Raw genomic sequence first — 27,500 nt, 5'->3', positions numbered from 1 at the left:
CTATCTGTTGATAAATTGAATCAATGGTCGAAGATAACGGCTTCATATTTTAGATACTTACGAATAAGCACTCGGGGCATCTCAGAGAGCAGAGATAGGTTTAATATCATTTATAACCATTTTAGAAACTTTTCTATGAACATACTGTGCTTAGTAGGCTAGATGAAAACAGAAATACTTCAGAAATAGAAACACTATAAAATCTTAACCACCGACGTGGAGTGTGACATGACAAAGAAAATCATTGTGTCTGAGAGGTATAGAGTGACTGAATGTATCTGTGTACATGTATAAGTGTCTGTAGTGTTTACACTTGAGTGCTGCTATGTTGCTGGTTCCTCGAGATGCGAGTCGAGGGTGAGTGCCTCGTAATCCTCCAGCGGTTATTGTACAGCGTCCGACAGCAGCAGGCTTGTCCTGTAGTGTTGTGATTCACTGTCGTTTCCATGGAAATCCTGGCCTGCGGCAACACAGGGATAGCACATCCCCACTGGGACAGGTTGCTAGGCAACGCCACCCGAGCCAACGGGGACTTGTTACAATTGGTTTACTGCTTATCCAAAGGTCAGAGGTTGGCGTCTTTACAGCAGGGTGGCGTTTGGTTTTAAAGGAGGTACGTTGAGATTTCGAGAGCGGTCTCAACGATCACACATCAACCGATCGGACGTCCTGACGAATCTCTCGTGCTGCACTGTTGTACTTTCGTGCTTTCTTTGTCGACTAAATGAGGATGGACAAAAGCTCGGCACAAGCTGACACACAGTTCTTTTAGCCTGAACCACAAAGACATGAAAAGAGCCTTTTCTCTGCAAGAGCCTATGGGGATTTTTGTCCTTTCTCTCCTGCTGCCTTTTACAGTGTCCACTCCAGCTCAAGAAGGACACAGGATCCTTGTCACCCTTGTCAGGACATAACGTACAGTGTACATGGCAGTGCACACGCTCTCTTATTAACCACCTTCAGCCTTAAAACACTCTACCATGTAATGTAGTGGATTTCAGGACAGGCTTAATTAGTTGGAAATGTGTTTAATTAACTCTAGTCATTACATGCTACAGACTGTAGTGTATAATTAGACTGATTTGAGCTGAGTTTTTATTGGCTACTGGTTATAAAGTGATTTGATTATAGATAAGGATTACAGGATTACACTTCTGTACGGTCACGACCAAGACGTGGAGTCACTGCCAATGTCCTCCAAGGAAAAATCCACTAAATCCACTATTTTTAGCCGGCCTATTTATACTTTGGGTTAATTACCCACAAAGCTCTTGGTCTCCTTGCTGATAGCTGAAAGGCTCCAGCTTTCTCAAATCCCTTATTATCCATCTATCTGTCTGTCTGTCTGTCTGTCTGTCTGAATATAATTGAAACAAGCTTTGGGCGAATGTATGTTTATGTAAGACTCTGCCCAAATCTGCATAAAATCTGTGGTCATTTTAACAAATTGCACAAACAAACTCCTCTGAATATCACAGTTTACTTGACTTTGCATTCATTTCTGGACATTCTGGTTGACACGCAGATCGCTAACTAGCCGAGCAAAATCTCTGGATTTCTTGGATTTTATTGACGTTATCTCTGCTACTGTAGATAACCTCATTATCTTGTCAGAGGAATAAGAGTAACAAAGCACGGACTGAACAATTAAGACCAGAAACACATCACAACACATCAAAAAAACACATCACAAATACTACAATATAAATATATTTTTTTTGCTTTAGCATGATGGGTTTTTTTTTATTTACAAAGGTACATTACATATATTTTACAAATATTTATGAATATTTGTGAATTTCAGCTAACAGGTTTATCAGCTCATTAGTTCCTGACTTTGAGTATAATGGATCTCATGGAAGGGATTATTTTTGAGATTTGTTAATTTATTTCAGAAACATTCCAGACACAAACTGTTTTATTTTCATGGTCTGCTTTTTTTTTTTTAGAGTTTAGCTTCTTTACATGTGCGATATTTATACACGCTTGTTTATTTGTTCAGGATGAAAACTTGGCTTAGGAAGATGAATTCACTCTGACTTATTCCAGATCCAAACTGAATAAATAATTTCAGAATAAAGACAAACCTATTTGACGATCCTTTCCTATATATAAACGAAGCTGTTTATATATTGATTTTGCTCCTACTGATTTTTCCATCAGATGCTGTCTTTATTACCACAGACAGAAACAGCTATGGCTGTATTGCACTGTTATAAAATGTTCCTTCCCTGATTGAGTTCCTTCTTTCTGTCAGATCTTGGATTACAGAGGCCTGTTCTACACTTTCCTTTTATTGGCTCACTATTATAACACTATTAAAATATCCTGCACTCTCATTGCCATGGCAAGGGTTCACTTCCAAGGCAGAGAGCTAACCCAGCCACTGAACTGCTAACTCTCAGTGCCGGTCCCAAGCCTGGATGAAATGGGAGGGTTGCATCAGGAAAGCGTAAACAGATTAGCAGCCAAAAGACAAGATGTCAGATGTCAGTGAATTCCTGGTTGAGACTCGACACCTGTGGTGTAAGGTGTGTCTAAGCAAACCAGAGCAGTAGCATTCCAGCGTGGTATCATTAAGTGGTATCATTATCCAGTTTGATCTGGAATGGGAGGTTTAATCCAGCCGCAGCAGCACAAACCCCGAAGGCTTCCTAGTCTAGCGGTTTGTACCGTATGCAGAGTAGATTCATTAGTGTATAATGAGCACCGTATTTTGACAAATCTTCCTCACAGCTGTTTGTACTCATCATTTCTTTGGAAAAAGTGTGAATGAAGCTTTTCCCCTTAGGGTATTATTCCCAGTTGTAGGACTATAGTTATGTGAGAAGTGTGTATTGTTTAGATGTAAATGCTGACAGAGCTAATTAATGTTATTAGGCCTCGGGGCTCAATGCAGAATTTTAAAGTGTTCGTCTGTCATTCATTAAAGTGGCAGAAGCTAAAGTAATTGTAGCCTGTGTTTAAGGGCAGTACCTTTAATGGCAGATTAGACTCTCAAGGGTTGGTGATTCATGCATAACCTTTATTTCATACCTTCATGGCATTTAGATTTGCTTACTGGTCCTGTCCTTTTGGAAAATAGTCCAAAATCATGTAATCGTTTCTTCTATTAGTTAAATGTGCATTTGAATTGTTGCCTTTTTGACTTGAACACTAGACTCTGGCTTGATACCACTACCACTCTTCTCTTACTGACTACTAAACTTTAAAATAGTGCACTTTGCTTAAATGGACTTTACAAAGTTGTTACAAAGTTGTTCTGATCTTTTTTGTATTGGCCTCAGTTTTCAGTTGTTGAGTAAAGTTGTGTACATGTTTGTGTAAGCCAAGCCAAACTAAAAGCCTTTTTATTCTAGATTTGCAAGTGTTTTGAAAAGCCTGGTTTTTATGTATGAATGATGATCACCTGTAAAGTGAAAATCGTGTTCCTGCTGTTATTTAGTCATACAAATAAAAGTAGAACTCCATAAAAGGCCATGTGAGAGAGCTGAGAGCATGACATGAACACTGAAGGTAAAGCCTGAAAAACAGAAGTGGTTTTGACACTTCTATGTATATGTAATATATGTAATTATTTTGACACTTCTATGTATATGTAATATCCAGTATCTATCCATCCATCTATCTATCCATCCATCTATCTATCTATCTATCTATCTATCTATCTATCTATCTATCTATCTATCTATCTATCTATCTATCTATCTATCTATCTATCTATCTATCTATCTATGCTATCTATGCTATCTATCTATGCTACTTATAAGACTTGATGTCAGCCTTGAGGTCAGAAATCAGGGTTATGAACTATGAGCTGTACTGCTGTGAGAAATGCACAGTGTGCTTCAGCAGAGTCAGGAGGTTCTATTCTCCCCAATTTTTATTTATTTATTGGTTCAATCCTGATTTCCCTAATCCCTGATAGTTTAACTGCACTAAAACCTGAAATTTCCAGTATATAAGGTTGTGTAGATTTTATTTATATGTTCTGTACAGCAATTTAGAAGCAACGTGGTTCTATTTATTGCTATGTCTTCGATCCGTTTTTTAGTAAATGTGCGCGTAAATGTTTTATAAGCAAAACCGAGCTCAGGCTTTCAGCTAAATTTACAGTAATCCTAGGACAACATTTTTAATTTCCTGTCTAAATTGCCATCTACAAATGAATCCATTTAGATCCAGAATGATCAGTGAAGCTTATTGTTTGTGTTTACTGAAAGTAAACGTCTTGAGGTTTCCCTGACAGACTCCGTGTTCTGTCAGCCTTCTACTGAGCAAGAAGCATCAAGGTTTTTTCACAGCAGTGCTTTCTGCATGGCTGATCACGAACACTGACCTCTGTCGAACAGTCATGACGAGGAGGTGAATACTGGGGTGACTCAGTCTTTATTTTTCGGCGCTCTGCTCTGTGTACTTGTTCCAGCCTGACATGAAAATGTACCAGATCCAAATGTCCTTCTCAATTTCATGCCTCTGACACCCAGTGAGCAGTTCATCCGATAAAAGTCTAGCTGACTGGCAGGAATTAAGAAATTGTTCCAACTTCACATCATCTCACAGTATTTGCATGTGTGAATCTGTTTAACGTGAGCCCAGGACTTTCACGCCAGGGCCTGGGGCTCATGCGTTTTTGGGTTTTGGAAGTTAATTACTTTCATTTGCAGGTTTTTTTTAATGGGGAAAATGGACGCAGGGAAAAAAGGTTTCTTTGTTATTCAGAGCTTTGGCTCGGATTGATGTAGCTGATCAGCGGAAATAAAGTGATGCCAAGATCTTAAAGTAGATCTCTAGGGGGTCTATAATTTTGTTACTGTGATGTAAATCTCAACAATCATTAGAATTTATTACAAACTCTGTGTACTTTAAGAAGTTATTGGTGGGTAGCGTGATAACAGTTACACTATTTTTTATTTATACCACGGTGCAGTTAAACGCTCGATTCTGATTGGTCGACTGATAGGACGCTAGTTTGCAGCTGTGACATAAACTTAATATTATTGTACTCCTTCAATGTCATAGAAGATTATAGACCGTATTAGCAGTTCTTATACAGGAACTCGGACAGGGATGTTAAAAAAGCTTTGTTTAGCAAAAGTAAGTAAAATGTATAATCGTTGATATGGGGATGTTTTCATAAGAGATGTTTAATAACATTTATGGAAAGAGTCTCGGTTGAAAGCACTTTGCTGCAATCTTGGAGCTTCAGGGAAATTTCCCAGTACAGGAAAGTCTTCAAGACAGAGGAAGTTATGCTTTCCTGGGTTTCTCTGAGAAATAAAAAGGCTGTAGGGTTTGATAGAGAGCGAGAGCAAGAGAAGGGGGGGTATAAGTGGAGTAAAACACTCATGACTATATTGTTAAACAAATATAATACGCAACAGGAACAGCAGCATTCTATATTGTGTCATATGTGTGTTATTTATGTGTGGTATTCTATGTACAGCAAAGCAAATCTTGAGCGATTATAATGTTTAATTATTTAATGAAAGACAAACATCAAAGATATTTTGCCCTCATGAGCATCTCCCTCTCTCTCCCCCCTCCCCCCTCTCTCTCCCCCTCCCCCCCCTCTCTATCTCTCCACCCCTTTCTCTCTCAAAACACCCAAAACTCCTTCTATAAGTCATAAATAAAATACGTCTCCTAAAATCCTAACTTTAGTCTGTTCATAATTAGCCATAGTGTCAAGACTAAGGAGTCGAGAATTCAAATACGGTATAAATTTTACTGCACTTAATTGAAGACGAATAGATGAAAGCTGGATTTTATTTAATTTATTCGAGTTCATAGCCGATTGTGAACATGCAGCAGGTTTATATTAATGTGCTTATTGTAATATATTGTCATTTCCATAGTAACAGCTCACTCACAGGGGTAAGTAATAATAAACGGCTTGTGGAGTCAGTAACGCTACTGATCTGCGATAATACAGACGGAACTAATCATTCGTTTGTGTGTGTAGTATGTAACATGCTAAACACACACATGCACACACACACACACACACACAACGAACAGCCTGAATGACAGCATGTTTATTATTCTCGATGGTGAGAACTGGAACGCAGCCCAGACTGCAGCTGACGCACTCTGAGGACTTCACCAGAGACCTCGCTCTTTCTCTCTGTTTGTTTTTCCTCTCTCTCTCTCTCTCTCTCTCTCTCTCTCTCTCTCTCTCTCTCTCTCTCTCTCTCTCTCTCTCTCTCTCTCTCTCTCTCTCTCTCTCTCTCTCTCTCTCTGGCTGGTTCATGTCTCTGTTTAATGATACTGCTTCCTAATTTTCTGTGTGTCCTCCTCTCCACTATTCTCACTGAGCACTTACTGTTCAGTGGGTCAGAACCTGAAAACTTTTATTATGATCCATTAAACATGTAAAAGTTAAAGCAGAGAGGGAGAGAGAGCAGAGCTGTGAGAGTGTCTGGTGTGTGTATGGGTTTGTTCTCATGTGGGTGTGTTTGTGGGATTATTCCTGTGTAGGTGTGTTTGTGAGTGTGTTTGTAAGATTCTCCTTGTGTGGGTGTGTTTGTGGGATCTGCATGTAGTTGGGTGCATCTGTATGATGGTGGGCGTGTCTTGACCTGTAGGTGGGTGTGTCTGTATATGTCAGTGGGTGTGTCTGCATGTAGGTGGGTGTGTCTGTATATGTCCGTGGGTGTGTCTGCATGTAGGTGGGTGTGTCTGTATATGTCAGTGGGTGTGTCTGCATGTAGATGGGTGTGTCTGTATATGTCAGTGGGTGTGTCTGTATATGTCAGTGGGTGTGTCTGCATGTAGGTGGGTGTGTGTTGGCTAGTGGGAGGTGCGAGTTGCTTGTATTGAGTGTGTGTTGGCTTGTGTTTGGCTAAGAGTGATAATTTTTTTGTATGTCTTTGTGGATGTGTTTATAGTGTGTGTGTGTGTGTGTGTGTGTGTGTGTGTGTGTGTGTGTGTGTGTGTGTGTGTGTGTGTGTGTGTATACGAATAGTCAAAAAGGACCAAATGTTCTTATAAATTCATGGACCGTTACAGCTTTTATTTGAAAAACAAAAATGTTTCCTTCTAGATAGATTTGCATTAATCATTCATTTGTGATCTATAAAAGATCCTCACAAACATCTAAAAATATGTGTGTGTGTGTGTTCTCTCTGTTCTGACTTACTCATACTGTAATAATGAGAAGCAAATTCTCAGTCTCACTTTCTCACAAACCAGAGGGGGTTTCTGCGTATCTGTGTGTATCCCAGCATATTATGCTGTATTGACTTGTAAATCTTCATAAACTAGATACTTATGAAGAAGCTCCTCCTCTGTGTTCACTCAAACCCTGATCTCTCAGGACTATAAACATTTTTATTTCTATTTATGTTTTTTTTTATTCTTTTCTCTGCTGTGACTAAAAATAACAGCCGGGGCGAGATATGAGAGAAGAACTCGGGTTAGGGGGAATAAGAGAGAGACAGATGGCTGTAGAAATGAGAAGTGTTTAAAGAAAGAGGCAGAGGAAGGCTGTCCTCATGCTTGTTTTGATGTGCCACTTCCGTAGTGGTTTCTGGTTGTTTCTGTGTAGTGGGGAGCTTCAGGTAATGGAAACCGATGACTGATGTACTGTAAACCTGCGCCTCTGGGTTCTTTTGGGTCAGGATTATGTGGTTGGAACCAAATCATTTTTTCCATCTGGGTTGTTAAATTCTGGTTTTCCAAATTAAAACCTGTATATTTTTCTTTCAGAGTGTCTTTAATCAGAAAACACATTGCTTCCTTTTTTCATGTTGTCGGCGCCTCTGGTCTGCAGGCAACACTTCCTAAAAGCAAGCATTATAAATTCCCATGCTTCACTGGAAGAACTGATTCACTTCTTTATTGCCTAAAATGTCCAACAGATTGAAGAAGGGGTCTTTATCTGTAACATATCCTGTACATTACAGCACAGTAAAATACTTTTATCCCAAAAATATCCCAGCTTAGGAATTTTGGGGCAGAGCACAGGGTCATCCAAAACGCAGCACCCCTGGAGAAAAGAGGGTTATGGGGTCTTGTGCATGGGCCTTACATGGGAAGATCAGTGGTGATTTGTCTTATACACGGACCTTCCAATGAACAACCCAGAGCCTTAACCGTTTGAACCACAACTGCCCTAGCTAATACCACTGACAATAAATACCTTGTAGCTTTGGTTTTCATTCAAAGCGGGTGAACAGTCTAGGGCAGGAGGTCAAATCATATCCAGAATTGGCAAATGTGGGTGTAGGATTTCATTCCAGTCAAGCAGGAGCCACACCTGATTCCACCTGATTAACCAATTGATGCTGGCATTCGAAAGACTCAGGTGTGGCTTCTGATTAGTTGGAATGAAAATTGCACCCACAACAACCTTTTCTGTATAAGATCCCACACCCTAGATCTAGGATTTACAACCCTTTTTATATGGGAGTTCCCCCCTTTTAAGGGATAAAGGGTAATTGGACAGTTGGCGGCTCAGGTGTCCCATGACAAAATATGTGTTATTTCCTTCTTATGTAACTTATGTAAGTAAACAGAAAGGTCTTGCTGTTATCAAGTCAAGTCAAGAAGCTTTTATTGTCATTTCAACCATATATAGCTGTTGTAGTACATAGCAAAATTAGACAACATTTCTCAAGGATCAGGGTGCTACATAAAACAATTACAGAGCTAAGGACTTGTAAGTAGACTTAGCCACATAAAGTGCAACTGTGCAACCTGGTGCAAACACAAAAAATACAATACACAAAAGACAATAAACAATATGATCAATATTAATTCCAAAGAATTGTCACTAGCAAGTGAAGCAAACCATCAAATCCAGCCAATAAAAGAGGGAGAAGGCAAGGCAAGTTTATTTGTATAGCACATTTCATACACAGAGGTCATTCAAAGTGCTTTACATAGAAATTAGAAAACAAAAAAATTGAGGTTGGATAATTCAACTATTCACACCGGTGAGCTCACCCACGGTGCAGCACGGTGGTGGTAGCATCATGCTTTAGGAAGGCTGCTTTTCTTCAGCCAGAACTGGAGCTTTTATGAAAGTGGTGGGAATCTTGAATAGCTACAAATTCTAGTCACTTTTAGTATAAAAACTTCAGCACTCAGGAACACTAAATAGTCTGGAAAAACCATCAAAAACAGCTGTTGTGGGTGACAGAAAAATCTTTCCATACTGATGAAAATTCCTTCACATCAGTTGGCCAGATCAGAAACATCCTCCAGGAGGTCGGTGTACCACACGATGGAAACCACTGGTAAGCCTAACGTATCTTTTAAAAAAAACAACAAAAAAAAAACAGAAGAAGAAGTCTGTACAGTTCTTGAACCACATATGGATAAAGGAGGATATATAGCTGAAGTAGCACCTCATCGCATGCTGTGGGAGTCTATGGCTGCACATGGAACTGGATCTCATGTATGGGTTGAGGATTTAACAGCTAAAAAAAAGCAGCAGTATGATTTCTGAATCATATAATGATGGATTATCTGCTCAGATACAACCTTTAAAACTCATTCACACTCCAAATCACCAATGACCCGAAGCGTACTTCAAAAGTAACCCAAGAATTTGAGAACGCATTTCACGTGCTAGAGGCAAACTGAAAGCAAAACATTACAAGAACAAGAAGGAAGTGAAGACAGCTGCAGTAAAAGCTGTGCAGAGCATCAGCATAGAAGAAACCCCACATCTGGTGATGACTACAGGCTCCAGAGTTCAGCAATAAAAGATCTGTAATTATTTATTCAAATAAATAAATATCCATATTAATTTATGAATTTAGTAATATTCGGCTTTGTGCATCATCATTTTAACACGAAACGGCTTAATCTCATCTCTCTTTAGTGTTTGTCCACCTCATTTCTACTTCAGCAAAGCATTAAAAAAAACCTTTCACTTAGGTTTTAATTTGTATTTGCATTTTTGAATATTGGTTAAAACAAAAAAGGGGTGGGGGGGTGACCGTTGTTCTTTCATGATGACCGTATGATTTTCGAGAGAGAGAGAGAGAGAGAGAGAGAGAGAGAGAGAGAGAGAGAGAGAGAGAGAGAGAGAGAGAGAGCAAAGTTCAGGCTTGGGTATCTGGCAGGCATACAGATTCTTACACACACACACACATGCATACACACATGCGTACACACACAGCAGGGGGAAAAAGAGATGTGGTGCCTGCCATCTCAAAGCAGCTCCAGATGTGCCGCGTGTAAAATGGCTGTGGTCAGTAGAAAGGAGCTCTGGGTAGCCAGCAGCAGTGTGGGACATTTGAAAAAGCCCTCTCTCTCTCTCTCTCTCTCTCTCTCTCTCTCTCTCTCTCTCTCTCTCTCTCACTCACACACACACACACACACACACACACACACACACACACACACACACACACACACACACACACACACACACACACACACACACACACACACACACACACACAGGGGCTGACAGTTTGGCCTACTTTTCCAGCTCTGATCACAAAGAATAGCGGATTGATGGAGAGGGAGATAGGAAAAATGAAGTGGCTGTGTATTTTATAAGCCTGCTCCCATTCGCCAAAATACATGTCGTGTTGCTTTAACCACAGCTTCCTGTCACACATGAGCCAATTTATCAACATGTTTGTCACACACAGACACACACACACACTTCCCCTTGTGCTCTGTCCCTCTTCTCTCTATCATTCCTTTCACTCGTTCTCATAGTATCCTTCTTTCTGTAGTTCTTTGTCCTTTTTTTCCCTCTCTCTTATTAGTTCCTGTCTCTTTTTTCTCTTCTCCTTTTTTCTTTCCCTCACCCACTCATCTGTTCCCTTCTCTGCCTCGGTCCGCTCCACATCCCTAGCCATTAGACTAAGCTGCTGAAAAAGCGAGTTTGGATCATGCTCAGCGTCTGTAGGAGGGGGGAAAAAAGGGCCGGGGCAGCTGGCGGAGTCGTGTTTTGGATCCAGAATAAGATCAGCTGCTCCCTGTGGTGAAGGGAGGGAAACAGTGGTGTCCTTCTGGTAGCAGCTGTCCAGAGCTGTGTGTGTGTGTGTGTGTGTGTGTGTGTGTGTGTGTGTGTGTGTGTGTGTGTGTGTCTCATTCACATTCAGTTTGTCACTATGATCTCACTGTTGGTTCATGAATAGTATGTGATGTTCATTTAACCGTGTTTATAGGGCTGCTGTATGAGTTAGTCATGAGATATTGCTCTAAATGGGACATGCCTGGTTAAACACCGCAGCAGCCTGAAGACTTAAATCAAACAGGAGGTATTTATTGACGCTTTAAACATATTTAATCTAAAATCTAATACACTGTGCACTCATTGGGCAGGGAAGGTTATCTCTCGTGGCCATGGAGTGTCTAGAGCTATTTTGTTGTCTTTAAGCTCTGATGAAAGAACAGTAACTATTTTTAGCTAAAATAGATAGAAAACTATAAACTTTGCCATGTGGCAATTTTATTCTGATGAGACTCTAATGAGACAAACTCCAAAAGGTCTCATAATTTCATAATAAAAGCTAGGTTTGGTTCACAAAATCCACAGTACAGCATGGTGGTGGTAGCATCATGTATTTGGAAGGCTGCTTTTCTTCATCCAGGACTGGAGCTTTTACCAAGGTGGCAGGAATCTCTAATAGCTACAAATACCAATCAGTTTTAGTGCAAAGCCTGTAGATGTCTGCTAAGTAAGCTGAAGCTGAAATAAGCTGGAATTTCACCTTTCAACACAACAAAGACTCAAAGTGCACACACACAAATCAACAAAGCAGAAGATCAATGATGTTGAATGATCTCGCCAGAGCTCGGCCCTGAATCCAGCTAAACATCTGTGTGGTGAAGTGAAGCAGGCTGTGCTCAGGAGACGCCTTACAAATGATGGCTCTAGAATGTTTCTGAAAGAAAGAATAGGAAATATTGTGAGACCAAGATGTTCCACACCGATAGACTGTGACCCGAAAAGATGTGGGGATACATACTAATGCAGCTGAGTTATACGTTTGTTTGTTTGCTTTCCCTGGGAAAAATTGAGGGTTTTTTTTTCACTTAATGCTTAAACATCGAGATCTGAAAGGTTCTGATTTATGACTTATCTTGGTTCCAATTTTTCCATCACAAAACAAAACCTGCCATTTTATCTGGGGTATGTCAACTTTTACTTTTTATGTTATATTTATTTCATACTTTGTCCCAGTTTTGTACAAGCTATATATATAGCTACAAACTACAAGCTAGCTATAAATATATACGCTTAATTCCACTCTACACACTGTTATGGAAAGGACATTATTTACATTTACTTTACTTCCTGTCCAATATCACCCAATTAAGGATGTGGTTCACTTCTGAGTTTGGTTACTCGCAATGTTTCTTCCTCATATCATCTCAAGGAGTTTTTGCTTGCTCATTGAGGAAAAATGTTAATATATATATATATATTGAAACTTGGAAAGCTGCTTTGAGATTATATGAATTGTTAAAAGTGGCATACAAATAAATTGAAACGAGCGAAATCTCCAGTATGTCTAACAATAATAAAACAATAAAATCATGGTCAGCTGATTTCAGGTTGGAGCTAATGATGTGAGCGATGTTGGAACTGTGTTGCAAATAAATTGCTGAAAATTGAGAAAGCCATAGAAAACAAATGCTCGTGTGAATGGAGTGTTCATAAAGCTCTCAATTCCCAACACGTTGTGTGTTTTGTTTTTTTTTAGTGCTGGCCCAAAAGGAGACAACATCTACGAGTGGAGGTCTACCATCCTGGGTCCTCCAGGCTCCGTGTATGAAGGAGGAGTCTTCTTCCTGGACATCGCCTTCACCCCAGACTACCCCTTCAAGCCTCCCAAGGTGAGAGAGCAAACACTCTGTCGAACATTCGCACAGATCTGACGGTCTCGATGCTTACTGGTGCTTGTTGTGTGGCGTTTCTCTCAATGTGTGCTTCTTTTCCTGCTTATTTACATCACAATGCAGTTGAGAAGCAAACAGAAATCGTACTCGATGTGTTATCAAAGATTTAATCCATGTGTTTATTTCATTTTACGCACCACATGCAAACATTACAGTAATTTTTTTTCTTTACGTGTAGCTGATTTTGGCTCCTGATTTTTAGAGGCTTTATTTGTTTTCTCAAGGTCAAGCTCTTTTAAAGAGTTTATTAGCAAAGATTTTTGTTTCCTTTCGAGCTGCAGTGTGTGCAATTTAGCGGCAAAGAACAATGAGACACAAAGAGAAGGAGAGGAAGAGAATGGAGGGGGGGAGAGAGAGAGAGAGAGAAGACAGACAAGGGGATAAGGAGTAAAAGAGAATGAAGAGAATAGAGCAAGAAAATTAAAGGGAAGAAGAGAAATAGAGAGGAGCGAGAAAAATGACAGATAGATTATAAAGAGATGAGAAATAGAGAGGGAGAAGACAGTTGATGTTTTCGAGAGCAAGCAGCATTTTCTTTATTTCACATTTTCTTTTTGTCTAATTTTCTTTCACTAGTGTGATTTTTTTTTCTTTATTTGTATTTATTTGTTTATTTTTTGCTCTGGTCTGAAATCTTCTCCTTAAGAACATCTTCCAGTCTGATTATTGTTTGTATTGTGCAGTACACAGGGCAGTGAGGGTTCCCTCCATCTGACACACTTACACTGCTGAGCAATAACCTCCATCTTCATCTTCCTCTCCATCTTTACCTTCCTCTTCACCTCCACCTTCCTCTTCACCTTCACCCTCTTCTCCATCTTCACCTTCCTCTCCACCATCACCTTCCTCTCCATCTTCACCTTCCTCTCCATCTTCACCTTCCTCTTCACCTTCACCTTCCTCTTCACCTTCACCTTCCTCTCCATCTTCACCCTCTTCTTCATCTTTACCTTCTTCTCCACCATCACCTTCCTCTTCACCTTCACCTTCCTCTTCACCTTCACCCTCTTCTCCATCTTCACCTTCTTCTCCATCTTCACCTTCCTCTCCACCATCGTCTTCCTCTCCATCTTCACCCTCTTCTTCATCCTTACGTTTCTCTTCAGCTTCACCTTCCTCTCCATCTTCACCCTCTTCTCCATCTTCACCTTTCTCTTCACCTTCACCTTCCTCTCCATCTTCACCTTCCTCTCCATCTTCACCTTCCTCTCCATCTTCACCTTCTTCTCCATCTTCACTGCTCACCTCTCTTTCTCTCTCCCTCTCCCCATATCTACTCACTTCATCTCTGTTTCTCTCTCTGTCCTCTCTCTTCCTCACTTTCTGTCTCTCTTTTTCTTCTTTCCTTAATTACTCTCTCTTCTCAATTCTGCCTCCTTCTTGTTATTTTCCTTTGAGAGAAATAAAGAGAAGCAGAGAGAACAGAGTGTAATGATGAGAAGAGTCTCTCTCTGTCCTCTCTCCGTCACTCTTTCTCATTATTTCTCCACCTCCACTATCTTTCTGATCTTTTCTTAATTCCTCCAAAAGCAAACCTTCAGTCTGAAATGTTCCACGAGCGCATGCTTATGTTTTGGTTTTTCTGTAATTTAAACCCTACATGAGCATCTGTTCTCTGTGCCTAACCTCGGATCAGCGAGCTTTCCTCATGACCAGGTCACCGGCAGTAAAACAGAACAGATGCACTTGTTAGTGTATCTCCTTCATTCCAGTCCAAAGTAAGACCAGAGTTATTTCAGCAAGTCGTTTCCAGCTGGAGCTCAGAATACACACAGCGTGACGCTGAGGTCTGTCATGCCTCCCACACTACAGCCTTGATCATGACCCCCGGATTGTGAAAGTACGCTGTGGCACCTGCTCTCAGTAACCTCGATCAGAGCTATTTCCTCTGCCCTCACCTCTGTTTTTTTATTAGTCTGTATAGATTGTGGTGCTCTAGAAATGCAGGAAGGTCTGTATGACTTTAGCAGGAACACCTGCATATCCATGCAATTATCCAATCAGACAGCCATGTGACAGAAAGGGGATGTGTGAAATCATGCAGATCCAGGTCAGGAGAATCAGATAATATCAATCAAACATCAAATTGAGGAAAACTGTCTCATTGATCTCAATGAACTTTAATCAAGCTGGACTCACTGTAGCCTCAGCGTCTTTGTCTCGACTGCGTGAAATCCAGGCAGAACAGAATTTCCCGAATGATCGAAACGAGCAAAGATCACACATCATCTCCTTTCTAATGTTTGATATGAACATGCACTAAATTCCTTTGTATTTTCCAATTGTTTTTCTAAACAAGTCATTTCTAGGGGTGGAATAAACTTACGAGCTCCATCCGGACAGCAGAATCTGTCACTGTGTTTAAATAAAAAAATAAAATAAAAAAAACACTCTTGAACCTCTTCGAAGGACTAACACATAACTTCTCCTCACTTAAAATATACCATCTTTTAGTAAAATACCATATCGGTGTTCCATCTTAGACGATACGACCCTTAAAAAACTCACACTCTAGACACTAGTGTTTATAGTGTACAGTGTGTAAGTGCATAATGTGTAGTAGGTGATTTGGGACATAGCTTTAGTGGCATCACACAAGAATTTGAGAACTTTATGAAAAGCCTACTCGTGAAGCTACTTTTCTTAATTCCTTATGTGTTATTTCTTAGTGTTAAGACAAAGTTCTGAGTGTTCAGAGCTGAGTGGTCTGACTGGATGAAGGTTCCAGTTGTGTCCTGAGGAGAGACTTAACAAGGACAGACTGATGGGCCCTGTGTTAAATGATGAAAAGCAGATAAAGAAATAACTAGTCTCTACATGTAAAGGTCTCTCCTGGTTATTTGTTTTAGCAACAAGAACAAAAGTTATTTCTCTCTCTCTCTCTATCTCTCTCTGTGTGTCTGGCATTCTGTTTATCTTGCTCAGTCTCCCATCCTGTCTCCCTGTCTCTCTGTATATATGTGCTCTTTGCTATCTATCTCTCTTTCTTTTCCTGTCTCTCTCTTTGCCCTTCTCTCTGTAATTGTTCATCATTCTTTCTTTCTGTCTGTCTTCCTGTCTGTTTGTCTGTATCTGTCCTCTTTGCCTGTTTCGCTCTCTTTCTCTCTCTCTCTCTCTCTCTCTCTCTCTCTCTTTCTCTCCCTCTCTCTCTCTCTCTCTCTCTCTCTCTCTCCTTCTCTCTCTCTCTCTCTCTCTCTCTCTCTCTCTCTCTCTCTCTCTCTCTCCTTCTCTCTCTCTCTCTCTCTCTCTCTCTCTCTCTCTCTCTCTCTCTCTCTCTCTCTCTCTCTCTCTCTCTCTCTCTCTCTCACTCTTGGAGACATTTTTTAATCATTTTCCCATTGCTGGTTTTCTCACAGGTGACGTTTCGTACCAGAATCTACCACTGCAACATTAACAGTCAAGGAGTGATCTGCCTGGACATCCTGAAAGACAACTGGAGCCCAGCGCTAACCATCTCCAAGGTGCTGCTGTCCATCTGCTCTCTCCTCACAGACTGCAACCCCGGTAAGATACACACCCCACTTCACGACATTCACATTGTCCTTATTGTCCCTGTGACGTGTTATGTGTTACGTAAGCAGAAGGTTTTAGCAAGATCAGCTCATTGATAAGCATAGAAAATGGATGGATGGATGGATGGAGCTCATTTAAAAGGTGAGCCAGAGCATGTTTAACCCTAGACATGTTACAGCTCCGACTGCCGTTCATCTCTTCATCTTAAACTCATACAAAAAAACAACACCACGTTGAATAGAAGCCAAAATGCTCGAACTATTATTCACCCTGTAATTGACTGTGATCCCATATTCAGTCTGATTTCACACCGCCGGTGCTTTTAGAGGAGTCAAGATTCCCAGCGCTGCCGTTTTGATGTTCTGAAATGGCTTTAATCTGCATTATGACCTGTACCTGAGCGCCGTTTTGGCTCGTTTGGACTGTTAACATGTGTGTGATTTGGTTATTCTTGAGCAGTGGTGTGGTTATGTGGTTGAACTGAGCTTAGAGAAAACGCAGTGCATTAGCAGTATGTCATAATGAGAAAATAATGACATAATCACATTATACTATTATACGTGTAGACATTATACATTTGATTAATGTCTACAATATAAATTAGAGGGATATAACAGAGAAAAATACATCTGTAAATAATTGGGAACATGTTAGTATTTTATGCTAGATGTAAAACAGCTGAGCTCCTTCCTATAGATTTAACACCTAATTTAGCACATAAGTATTATTTATCATCATATTGCCTAGTTGCAATGGACACTCTGCAAAAGAATCTCTCTCCATTTCTAATTATTCTACATATTTTAGAAAAAGCAACAAGCATAAAAGTCTTATTTTTCCATGTGCTAGCTGTTTGTATTAGCCTATGCTTTTAAATGACTTGGAGATGCACAACCTGTGGCCATCTGTGTAAATAAGGAGCAGATAACTTTCTGGCATGCTAATCTATATGTGAGCAAGAGAACGGTGCAGAAACATATCGTTACACATATCAGCTCGCTTGCGCACTTCCGATAACATGGATTATATCTGGGGGTAAATTAGTTTCATCTCATCCTGACCTTCAGATGATGATCCATTGTGGTCTCTGGCTCTGTTTCCACGGAGTCAAACCACATTGCTGGGTCACAAATGGATCCCATCTTCCGTATAAGAGGCAGGGAGGATGACACGACCGTACAAGTCATGCCCTGAGATCTGATTTTCACAGTAAATATACAGCATGACTTATAACTTTTACTCAGGGTTATTGCACGGCTTTAGACACAGCTCAGGATTTCTTGACACTGTACAATTCCAGCAGTCTTTTCAGATTATTACTTGTCACACTGTACAACATGATTCCAATAAAATCTAGACAGAATTCTACACCATGTATATGATAACGCACGTTCTCCGTGTCAGATCGTACGATCAAGATCTGAGACCTGCGATTAGAGAAAATTACTAGGTTCCAGTGCCAAATACGGTGCACAGAGCCACAGAACAGGCTTGAAGCTCTTCAGCTGAGAAGGAAGAAATAGTATTACGTTGTCGTAATAGCAAATAAACACAATGAACAAAGCGTCCTCATGATATTTAGCTAGTTGCACACACTCCTCGTTTGTTTCTTCGCACGCCTCTTGTTGTGATGTAACTGTGATGAGAAAATGTCTGCTGCCACAAGTCAACACACTACTCTTCTTTTCAATCATACGTGTTGTGTTTACGCCGTCCTGTGTGTTTTGTGTATCGCTTTGCCATCTTCCTACTGACTGTCGTAGCAGCGGTTTCACTTTTTTCATACAATTCCAGAACTTTCATGTTAATGGAGCACTAGGTGTGTCACATTATGACGTCCGAGACCATCGATCTTAACTCATAACCGAAGACTTTTATTTGTTTGGGGTTTTTTTTGTTTTTTTGCGGTAAATGGTGGTTAAACAAATGTGCTAATTGTTATTGATAATGTATATTTGATCATGGTTAATTTATTCTAATAGATTTATTTCAGTTAGCGTTCATATTTCTGTCATATATTTCCAGTGCGAGATGAAGCAAATTAACAAAATAAATTAGCATTTCTTCATTAATGTTCTTACCCAGCCTTAGCAGGGGTGCTAATAATTCTGGAGCTGACAGCAGTGAGACTTTTTACAAACAAGAACAAAAAAAAAATAATATGTTGGTGGCCGTGGTGACAGTAAGTGAGGAAGGATATTTGTTTCATCCAGCATCATACCGCAGCTCAGATATGAAAAACGTGTGATTTCACCTTTCAGTGACAGACAGAGCTGACAGCCAATCAGATGAAATGAAAAAATACAAGCTGGAGAGAATAAACAAATGGGAGTCAAATTTCAGGTCAGCGTATTGCAGTTTATCCTCATAATTTGTATCTTTACCCAGTAGTGAACCTAGTTGTTTAAGCTAAAGATTTTTTATAGCTGAATAGTGATAATGGGAGGAGGTTGTGGGCTTATTTGTATCTGCTTACTCTCGGTACATATTTATAGCTCTGTGTTTTGAGTAGAATGCTAAAAGTGTTCAGGCCTTTCTGGACAGATTAGATAAGGAAATACGCTAACACCTTTAAGAAATTCACACGATGGAAGCAAAGAGATCTGATTGATTTGTTCTTTGGGCTGTATTTTAATTAGCTAGCTAGAGTTAGTGGTCTAAGCCACTAGGCAGCGTTTAATTATATTCTCAGATTTACAAATGTTACTGTACAGCATTGTGCATTATGAGGATTTGGATACAATTATTGTAAAAATGTGTACTGACATCACTTATTACCATGAGATTAATCCCTGAGGCTGAGCACAGCACACCTCGTGTTACTTCTCGACAATAAAGGCTTTTTCTACCATAGAAAGCAAAATCTTAATTCATTTAAAAATGAGCTATTTTTGTTTACAGCATGATGCTCTTATACATAGCGACTTACTGAAGCGCTTTTGAAGTTTCTATAAATTAATACATCGATACTACACTAGATACACTAGGTCACGGACTGAGAATACCATCTGGCTAAAACTCTGTTAAAAGGAAATATAGCAAGAACAGAAAAGTTATGATTTCTACATTCATGACTGTTGCATTGAACTTGTACTTGTAATCGTAAACTTCTGTATTGCTAGAACAGATGGTAGTTTGCAGGTTATTAGCTCTTTCGTAGAACTAGTGGTTTCCTAGAACTAGTGATATAGTTGCAATACTGCCTCCTTTATATGAAGGCAAAAACAAACAAACAAACAAACAAAAAAACACAGCCATTTAATTTACAAATGCGGTCTGCTCAGGCAGCGAGGGTTTTATCTACGTTCATCCTAACAGTGTACATGTTGAATGTTTTACGTGCAGGAACGCTCCCCATCTCAGCTTCACTCGTTACACATAGGCTCTCAGTGCAGGGTTGAATAAGAGCGTCCACCCTTCCCCCTGCGCTGTACGCCTGTTCCCCTCACTGAAGGTGCTATTCATGCAGAAAAGATCAATGAGACACAGCTTATTAAAGAGGGGCCAGGGTGCAAAGACAGTTAATTAACCCTCACAGGCCTTTCTTTCCCCGTCACACGCTCCCTCACAGCATTATAGCGGGATGCCGAGGAGCCACGTTTGAGCACCTTTGATTTCGAGGTCAGCAATTAAGGCCCTAGATCAGACATAGAAACTGATCCGATTGTATTTTTTATGAGGTTTTCACAATCTGGAGTTTATTTACACAGCCTCTTCTTGACATCAATGTCCCAAAGTACTCCAGAAGCTCTCAAACAATAAAAGGCTGAAAAAAAAAGACTCTTCACTAATGGGAATGAAGCTTAAAAAAAGTGAACACCTCCAGTTTAACTGGTCTTGAACAATGAGGCTTGGTCTTGAGGCACAACAATGTTTTAAAATATGTTATATTATATTAGCTTTTTAAACTTTGAAGCCTGTCATTCCAAGGACCCTCTTATAATCACAGGAAAAAATCAAGTTGAATTTAAAATGTTATTACAGGCATTAGTGCTTTTAGTTCTAAACGCTACCCAGATGTAAAAACTTGAGGCCTTGCACAGGGGCTCAGCAGTGGCAGCTTGGTGGACTTGGGATTCGAACTCACAACCTTCCGATTGCAATCGGAAGGTTGTGAGTTCGAATCCCAAGTCCACCTTAACCACTAAAATACCACATTCTATTTATTGCACCTCTACACTTCTGCACATGCAATTATCCAATCAGCCAATCACATGGCATTAAATAATGCTGATACAACTTACATTAAACATCAGAATAATAGACAGTCAGTTTGATCTCAGTGTTTTTGACAGGTTTGTGTAGTTCAGGAACTGCTGTGTTCCTGGGATTTACACACACAACAGTCTCTAAAGGTCATACAGAATGGTGTGAATTTTTTTTCCCCGGCAGAAACACTCTGTTTCTAAGTTTGGCTTGATTCACTGGCTCAAGCTGACAGGAAAGCTACAGTAACTCTAATCATCACTCTTTCAAACCATGGTGAACAAACACAACACATCAAAGAGGGCAGCAGAAGAGCACATACGATTCCATTCCTGTCAGCCAAGAACAGGGATCTCAGGCTACACAGTTAAAGACTGGAAAAGAAATCATGTTTTTCCAGTCTTCAACTGTACGGTAATTACTGCATGATAATTGCATGAAAGTACAGCTGTTCCTAATACAGTGTATATTATGGACCTCTATGATTTGAGCAGATTTGACTTGATCTAATAATACATTTACTACCGTTTCTATAATAACACATTTACTACCGTTTCTACACCAGAGCTAATGCTACTTCCTTGTCTTCTTCTCCACAGCCGATCCTCTGGTGGGAAGCATCGCCACACAGTACCTAACCAACAGAGCAGAGCACGACAGGATAGCCAAACAGTGGACCAAGCGCTACGCCACATAGAAATTCCCACGACGCTTCAGAGCTCCATACCCCATTCCCCTGTCCTTCCCATATCCCACAAGGAACTGTCCTTCGTTTCTTGTTGACTTGAACGCTTTTTTTATACAGTGTATTCATACTAAGAGCAAGCTCGTCAGGATTGTACTTTTTTTTCCCCCCAATACACTGAATGTTGGCATGGTCATCAAGAGCTTTATTATTTGTAATGTTATATTGCTATCATGACCGTTCTGCTATTGTTTTGCATTATTGAGAAGTGCACCGCCTGAGTGAATGGAGTGCGCTTCATATGCGACAGTTTTCTTTGCGCTCAGCGAGTACGTCTCTCATCCCAGAGCGAGTGGATGATTCTCAAGACGAAGCGATCCCTGAATTTTTTTTCACAAATCAGACATTCTTTCTCCTCATAAACGATTGTTTAAACTCAGCTCCCCTCTCTGTTAAGTTGTATATGTGGAACACTATGGCACTGGCCTGTTTATCTCAAAATGCGTCGTAAAATTTGAGAAGCCTGCAGCTTGCCCCGTGCAGTCAATGGCAGTTTGTTGTAAAGTGCACATTGTGAGAGAAAATTTGACTGATACTCTGTAAGTAACTGAGTGAATAAATGATGTGTTGAGCTGAAATGTGGTTTGGTTGGTCATGTTTGTGGGTTTGTTCTGACTTAACATTCTCTCTCCTTCCCTGAACATGAATAATTCTCTTCCTCTTCATCACATGCACGGTATTCTGTTTTGTTTTTTATTTGTTTGTTTTTTTACAGTTTTAATGGAGAGCTCAGAATTAATGTTATATCAAAGCGAGCAATTAGTTGTTTCACTAGATACAGTCTAGTGGCAGTGTTTTGGACTAATATTTTTTTTTTCTATTTACTTTTGCATGTGTGATACATTTGAATAAAACCCTTGAGCTATGGCATAGACTTTGACACGCTTTATATGGGGTTGTGGAAGCTCAGTGGCTAAGGTGTTGGATCGCAGCTTGGAAGGTTGTAAGTTCAAACCCTGCTGGGCCCTTAGGCAAGGCCCTTAACCTTCAATTGCTCTGTCCTAATCATGGAGCAAATGTACTTCATGCAAGGGCTTCAAACTTTACCACATTGTGTAAGTGGGTGAACTCTGCAGACAAATATGTCATGTGACCAAGCCTGTGATTGGTCATTACAGACATGGTCTACCCAATCGTTTATTCTATTGCATCTGTTTTTCATTGTCACCCTTTAATTTATTTAATGGCCTTTCATGTACCACCTCTGTGTTATTGCTTTTTTCCCCTTAAATTTGAAACAAAATAAGCAGTATTTCCTTCTGTTCTATCATTCGTTTATTTTCTCCCAACAAGCCGATCTTCTTCCTGAAGACATTGTCAAGTAATTTGAATAATGCCTCCTTGCAGTACTGGAGCTCTGGTACATGGACGCAAATGTGAGATTGCACAGAGTATGTGATCATTGAGGTTTTGTAATTGTGCAACCCTCAAAGACATTAAGACTGCTGAGGCATTAAGATGTACAGACATCTCAATTTTGGTAAAAAGTTAACTAGGAAAAATGAAAACATGACTAAAACCACATGGAGCAGGCTTTTGAGTGGAGAAATAGATGTTTATTTAGCATAGTTCGGAAGTCTCCAGACACTGGAAAGCTTACAGGATCGAGGTTTTTTGGAATTTTACTAATACAGCACTGAGTCTGTAATAGTAACTTCAACAAAGACAAAAATGGCAAGAGAACAACTAGCTGTTATAACCTATGTAATAATTACTTTATTTAATGGATATTCCACAGTATTAAATATAACTACTTAGCAAATAAAAAGAACGACAGTGTTGGAAAATTGCTAGGTTTGGTTCATTCAAAGTGGATTAAAAAACATGGAGGCCTCCATGTTCATATTTTTAGCATTTTAGCATAGCATTTAACATTCGAGGCAGATAACTGTGATGAGTAATGTATATTTTCCTCATTAAACCAGAAACTGTTTGTTTTATGTTGATTTGTATGTTGTATGTATACATTGTTACACACATAAATGTAAGAAGTAATACTTTGTTTGCTGATGTTGATCTGACATCATTTGCTGAACTCAGGAGTCTGCACCGCAGTTGATATTACTAGCTACAACCTCTGAGTTAATGCAGTATTACTGCTTATATACTGTATATATCTACCTGTTATCATCTACACGGACACTGTACAGAATCATACCTGTAAGTATTGCAGAATAAGGGTATACCATGTATCTTGTGTACCATGTCACAGCCTGACTATCCATTTGTTATATCTGAGCTATCAGCCGGCTAAGTGCAAACTACCATACTGGGATTATTTAAAGCAGGCCTCAGGGCCTCCCAGATGGTCCACTTTTTTTTAATCTTAACTCATACAACATAGGTAAAGAGTAATAACGTGGACCGTCTGGCAGACCCTGAGGACGAGTTTGAGAACCATTGACTGCATATAGATCAGGCTACGATCTTGTTCAGGTGTTTCCTCTTGCAGGCGCTTCATATGAGCCATAAACAAGCCGTGTCTAATCGTCTGCTACACGTAATGTGAGCAGACAGCAAGACAGGCAGGAAACAGATTGATTGACTACTCCCTTCACCAGTGTGCGTGCATGTGTGTGTGTTTGTGTATGTGTGTGTGTGTGTGTGTGTGTGTGTGTGTGTGTGTGTGTGTGTGTGTGTGTGTGTGTGTGTGTGTGTGTGTAACAGAGCGGAAAGCCCTTGAAACCCATCCTGTTACAAATGCAAAGATCTTTGATGGTGGAGGTGGAAGAATGAGCGATGGCAGAATTATGGGTAAATAGGGCAGTTCCTGTAGTAGCAAAAAAAACCTCTATCAGCTTAGTCAGAGCGAGAAATTCTAGCACAGAAAAATAGAGTTATAATCATTCGTCAATTAGTTACAATGCAAAATATTTGAAATTAAAGACACAATAGAGCTTCACATGCTAGAGGTTCAAGATCTTATTGAGAACTAATTAATACTTGAGAAGAAATGAATATATATAATGTCAATAAAATAAATCTTCATGTTTTGAAGTGTTAAAAAAAGACTTTATTTTAGTGTCTTCATCTGTAGTACTCTTTTAAAAACTGAGGAAGAACCCAAAAGGTGTTTTCACAGCAAGGCCGAGTAGAACAATTTTTGGTGAAACCTTTTATGGTCTAAAGAACATTTTAACACTACAAAGAACATTTTGTTGCATTAGGATGGTTCTGTAGATGTTAAAGGTTATTCATAGGACTGGCAAAGAAGAGGCTTTATTTTAAAGAGTATATTTTGCACTGAATGTAACTAAGGAGTTAAATTATCTTTCAGAGGAACTCTGTTGTTGTGTTTATGTATGTCCTTGTTCGCTGGGCTATAAATGTTAGGTTACACCCAGATAAAATCTCTTTTTGTCATGTCCCAATATACCTACTTATTTTATACACTAAAGTTAGGTACAGCATGCAAGTACTGGGACATGCTAACACGTAACGGACAGAGAACATTGTTACTTAGTTAAACATACTGTCAGTGTAAACAAACTCCTTGAGCTTTTTTCATTTACCGTTCTTTATATTATTTATACTATATAATCAAATGTATCCCCTGAATCCTTTTATATAGTTTTTTTTTTCGCATTTCATTTACACTTTTCTAAAATGTATCTAAAATGCAGTGAAGTAAACCCTCACAAAACACTTTCTTCAAAGAGTTATGGGCAATGTTTCCTGAAAATACGGGATTATTTTCATTATTTCCATATTGCAAATCTTCCAGAAATACAAAACCATTAAGGAACCTTTGGGACACTCATTTAATCATTTGGGACATACTTGGATACTATTTAGGATGGATAGTAAGTGAACTGGGACACAGGATTTGTCATCCATTCCGACAGATATCATGCAACAGGGAAAAGAAAATAATACATAAAGAGTTAAAAATGTCTCTAAGCAAATTAGGGACTTGACAAACAGTTGACGTGTCCATATACTGAGTGGGGGATGTGAAGGAGGGAGGAAAAGAAATTTTCCAACGATTGTGGTTTCAAGCTTCAAAATCAACTGTTAAATATCATTTACATAACAAGCTGTTAGAAAACGCTGCAGCATCTTCACCAGGTGTTATTAGATCAACAGAATGACCTTTGATTATTAGAATGACATTTTGGCCATCAGTATGCTTGTGACAAAAGGGGACTGCATGTGATGTATATGCATGTGATGTATATCCTGTTTGCTTCTGCCTGAAGGTTAAGACTTTAATACAGGTCAATACAGCTAAGACATTAATACTTTGAACAGAAAGAAATGCAGAATCGGGGGTTTTGCAGTTATCATCTCAGATAGGATTTGAACACAGGAAAAAAAAAAGGAAACATAATTAAAGAAGGACATTACAGGATGAGCCTCCATATTGCACTCTAAAAACAAAGAAATAAAAACATACATATGTAAAAATATATTTCTGGTTAAAATTGATGAGCATCTCCTCGTTCTTCACAGGGGAAGAGAGCTGGGACAAGAGCAAGTTTATGACCACTGTTTAGGACTATGAGCCTGCATGTTGCAATCATTACATACTTCTTATCTCAGACCATATTGATTTATTTTGATCTTCATACATATTTCTGCACTTTTATATATGACCATATGTCAAAAAGTATGTGGACAGCTGACCATTACACGCATTTTTTCCCCAATTTGTTGCCCCAAAGTTGGAAGCACACAATTGTATAGAATGTCTTTGTATGTTGTAGCATTACAGTTTAACTTCACTGGAACTCGGAGGCCCAAAAACTGTTCCAGCATGACAGTGCCATGTGCAAAAAGCAAACCAATGTGTGAAGAACTCAAGTGTCCTGCACAAAGCCTACACAAACCAACACCATTGGAATGAACTGTAACAATGATTGTACCTCAGACCTCCTCACCAATCATCAGTGTCTGATCTCACTTATCCTCCTGGTATTGAATGAACACAATTCCCTACAGCCACACTTTAACATCTTGTGAAAAGCCTTCCAAGAAGCATGGAAATTATTCCAAGAGCAAATGAAGACCAACTCCATGTTAATGCTCCCCAATTTTAAATGATCATATATGGGTGATCAGGTGTCCATATACGTTTGGCCATATAAGTTTACTTTCCATTTGTCACAGCATTAGTGTGCCACAGCCTTAGTTTTAGTGAAATGATTTTTTTAATTCCACAACATACAAAGACATTTTGTACGATGAGTGCTTCCGATATTGTGGCAACAGTTTGGAGAAAACAACAATATGGTTGTCACAGTCAGGTGTCCATATACTTTTGGCCATATAGTGTATATGATTTCTATTCTTGGATATAATAGAATTATTTATAGCTATTAATCAAGTTAATTTGGAGGTGATACTAAACTTTAAACACCAGTTATTTTTTGGATGATACTACGCTCATCAGTCTCATCCAAGATGGTGACGAGTCTGCATACCAGCAGGAGGTGAAGCGGCTGGTGCTATGGTGCAGTCAGAAAAACCTAGAGCTAAACACCCTAAACAGAAGGTTTTGACAAATCTGTGGAGATGATAGTGGACTTTAGGAAAGACCCCTCAACACTACTCCCCCTCACAATATCCAACAGCCCTGTGTCATCTGTGAAGACCTTCAAGTTTCTGGGCACTACCATTTCCCAAAACCTACATAAACTCCATTATCAAAAAGGCCCAGCAGAGGATGTAGGTTCTACGTCAATTAAGAAAGTATGGTCTGCCACAGGCACTGCTGATGCAGTTCTAAACTGCAGTCATTGAATCTTTTCTGTGCACATCCATCACCATCTGGTTTGAGGCAGCAAAAAAAAACAAAAAAAAAAAACAGGACAGGAACAGACTGCAACACTCAGTTAAAACAGCATAAAAAGTAATCCGTGCCCCCCTGCCCACTCCCCAGGACTTTTAAAATACAAGAACCAGAAACCGGGCATGAAAAATCCCTACTGACCCTTCACACCCTGGACACAACCTCTTTCAGCTCCTCCCTTCTGGCAGGTGCTACAGAGCTTTGTTTACCAAAACTGCCAGACACAGGAACAGTTTCTTTCCCCAGGCCCCTTATCACCCTGATTAACAACTCACCATAATTATATTCCCTGCTTCATATCTATAAGTACTGCATTATCAGAACTGTCAGTCATCACATCATCCGTATATGTCACACACACTACTGCTG

At 39.6% G+C, this 27,500-nt stretch overlaps 1 protein-coding gene across 1 annotated transcript in view; it reads left to right on the top strand.

Annotated features, from left to right (window-relative positions):
- LOC113654698 (ubiquitin-conjugating enzyme E2 E2-like) overlaps nt 1-21,918 on the top strand; it is a 52,755-nt gene extending 30,837 nt beyond the window's left edge. Inside the window, exons 4-6 of the mRNA XM_027164971.2 lie at nt 12,681-12,813; nt 16,233-16,380; nt 21,195-21,918. Of these exons, the coding sequence (XP_027020772.1) occupies nt 12,681-12,813; nt 16,233-16,380; nt 21,195-21,292 (379 nt within the window). The 3' untranslated portion in view covers nt 21,293-21,918. The remainder of the gene's footprint in view (nt 1-12,680; nt 12,814-16,232; nt 16,381-21,194) is intronic.
- The last annotated feature ends 5,582 nt before the right edge of the window (nt 21,919-27,500 follow it).

The sequence above is a fragment of the Tachysurus fulvidraco genome, chromosome 7 (assembly GCF_022655615.1).
Source record: "Tachysurus fulvidraco isolate hzauxx_2018 chromosome 7, HZAU_PFXX_2.0, whole genome shotgun sequence".
Taxonomy (NCBI): Eukaryota; Metazoa; Chordata; class Actinopteri; order Siluriformes; family Bagridae; genus Tachysurus; species Tachysurus fulvidraco.
Note: the sequence above shows the minus strand (reverse complement) of the source record. Positions and strands in the feature narration are given on the sequence as shown.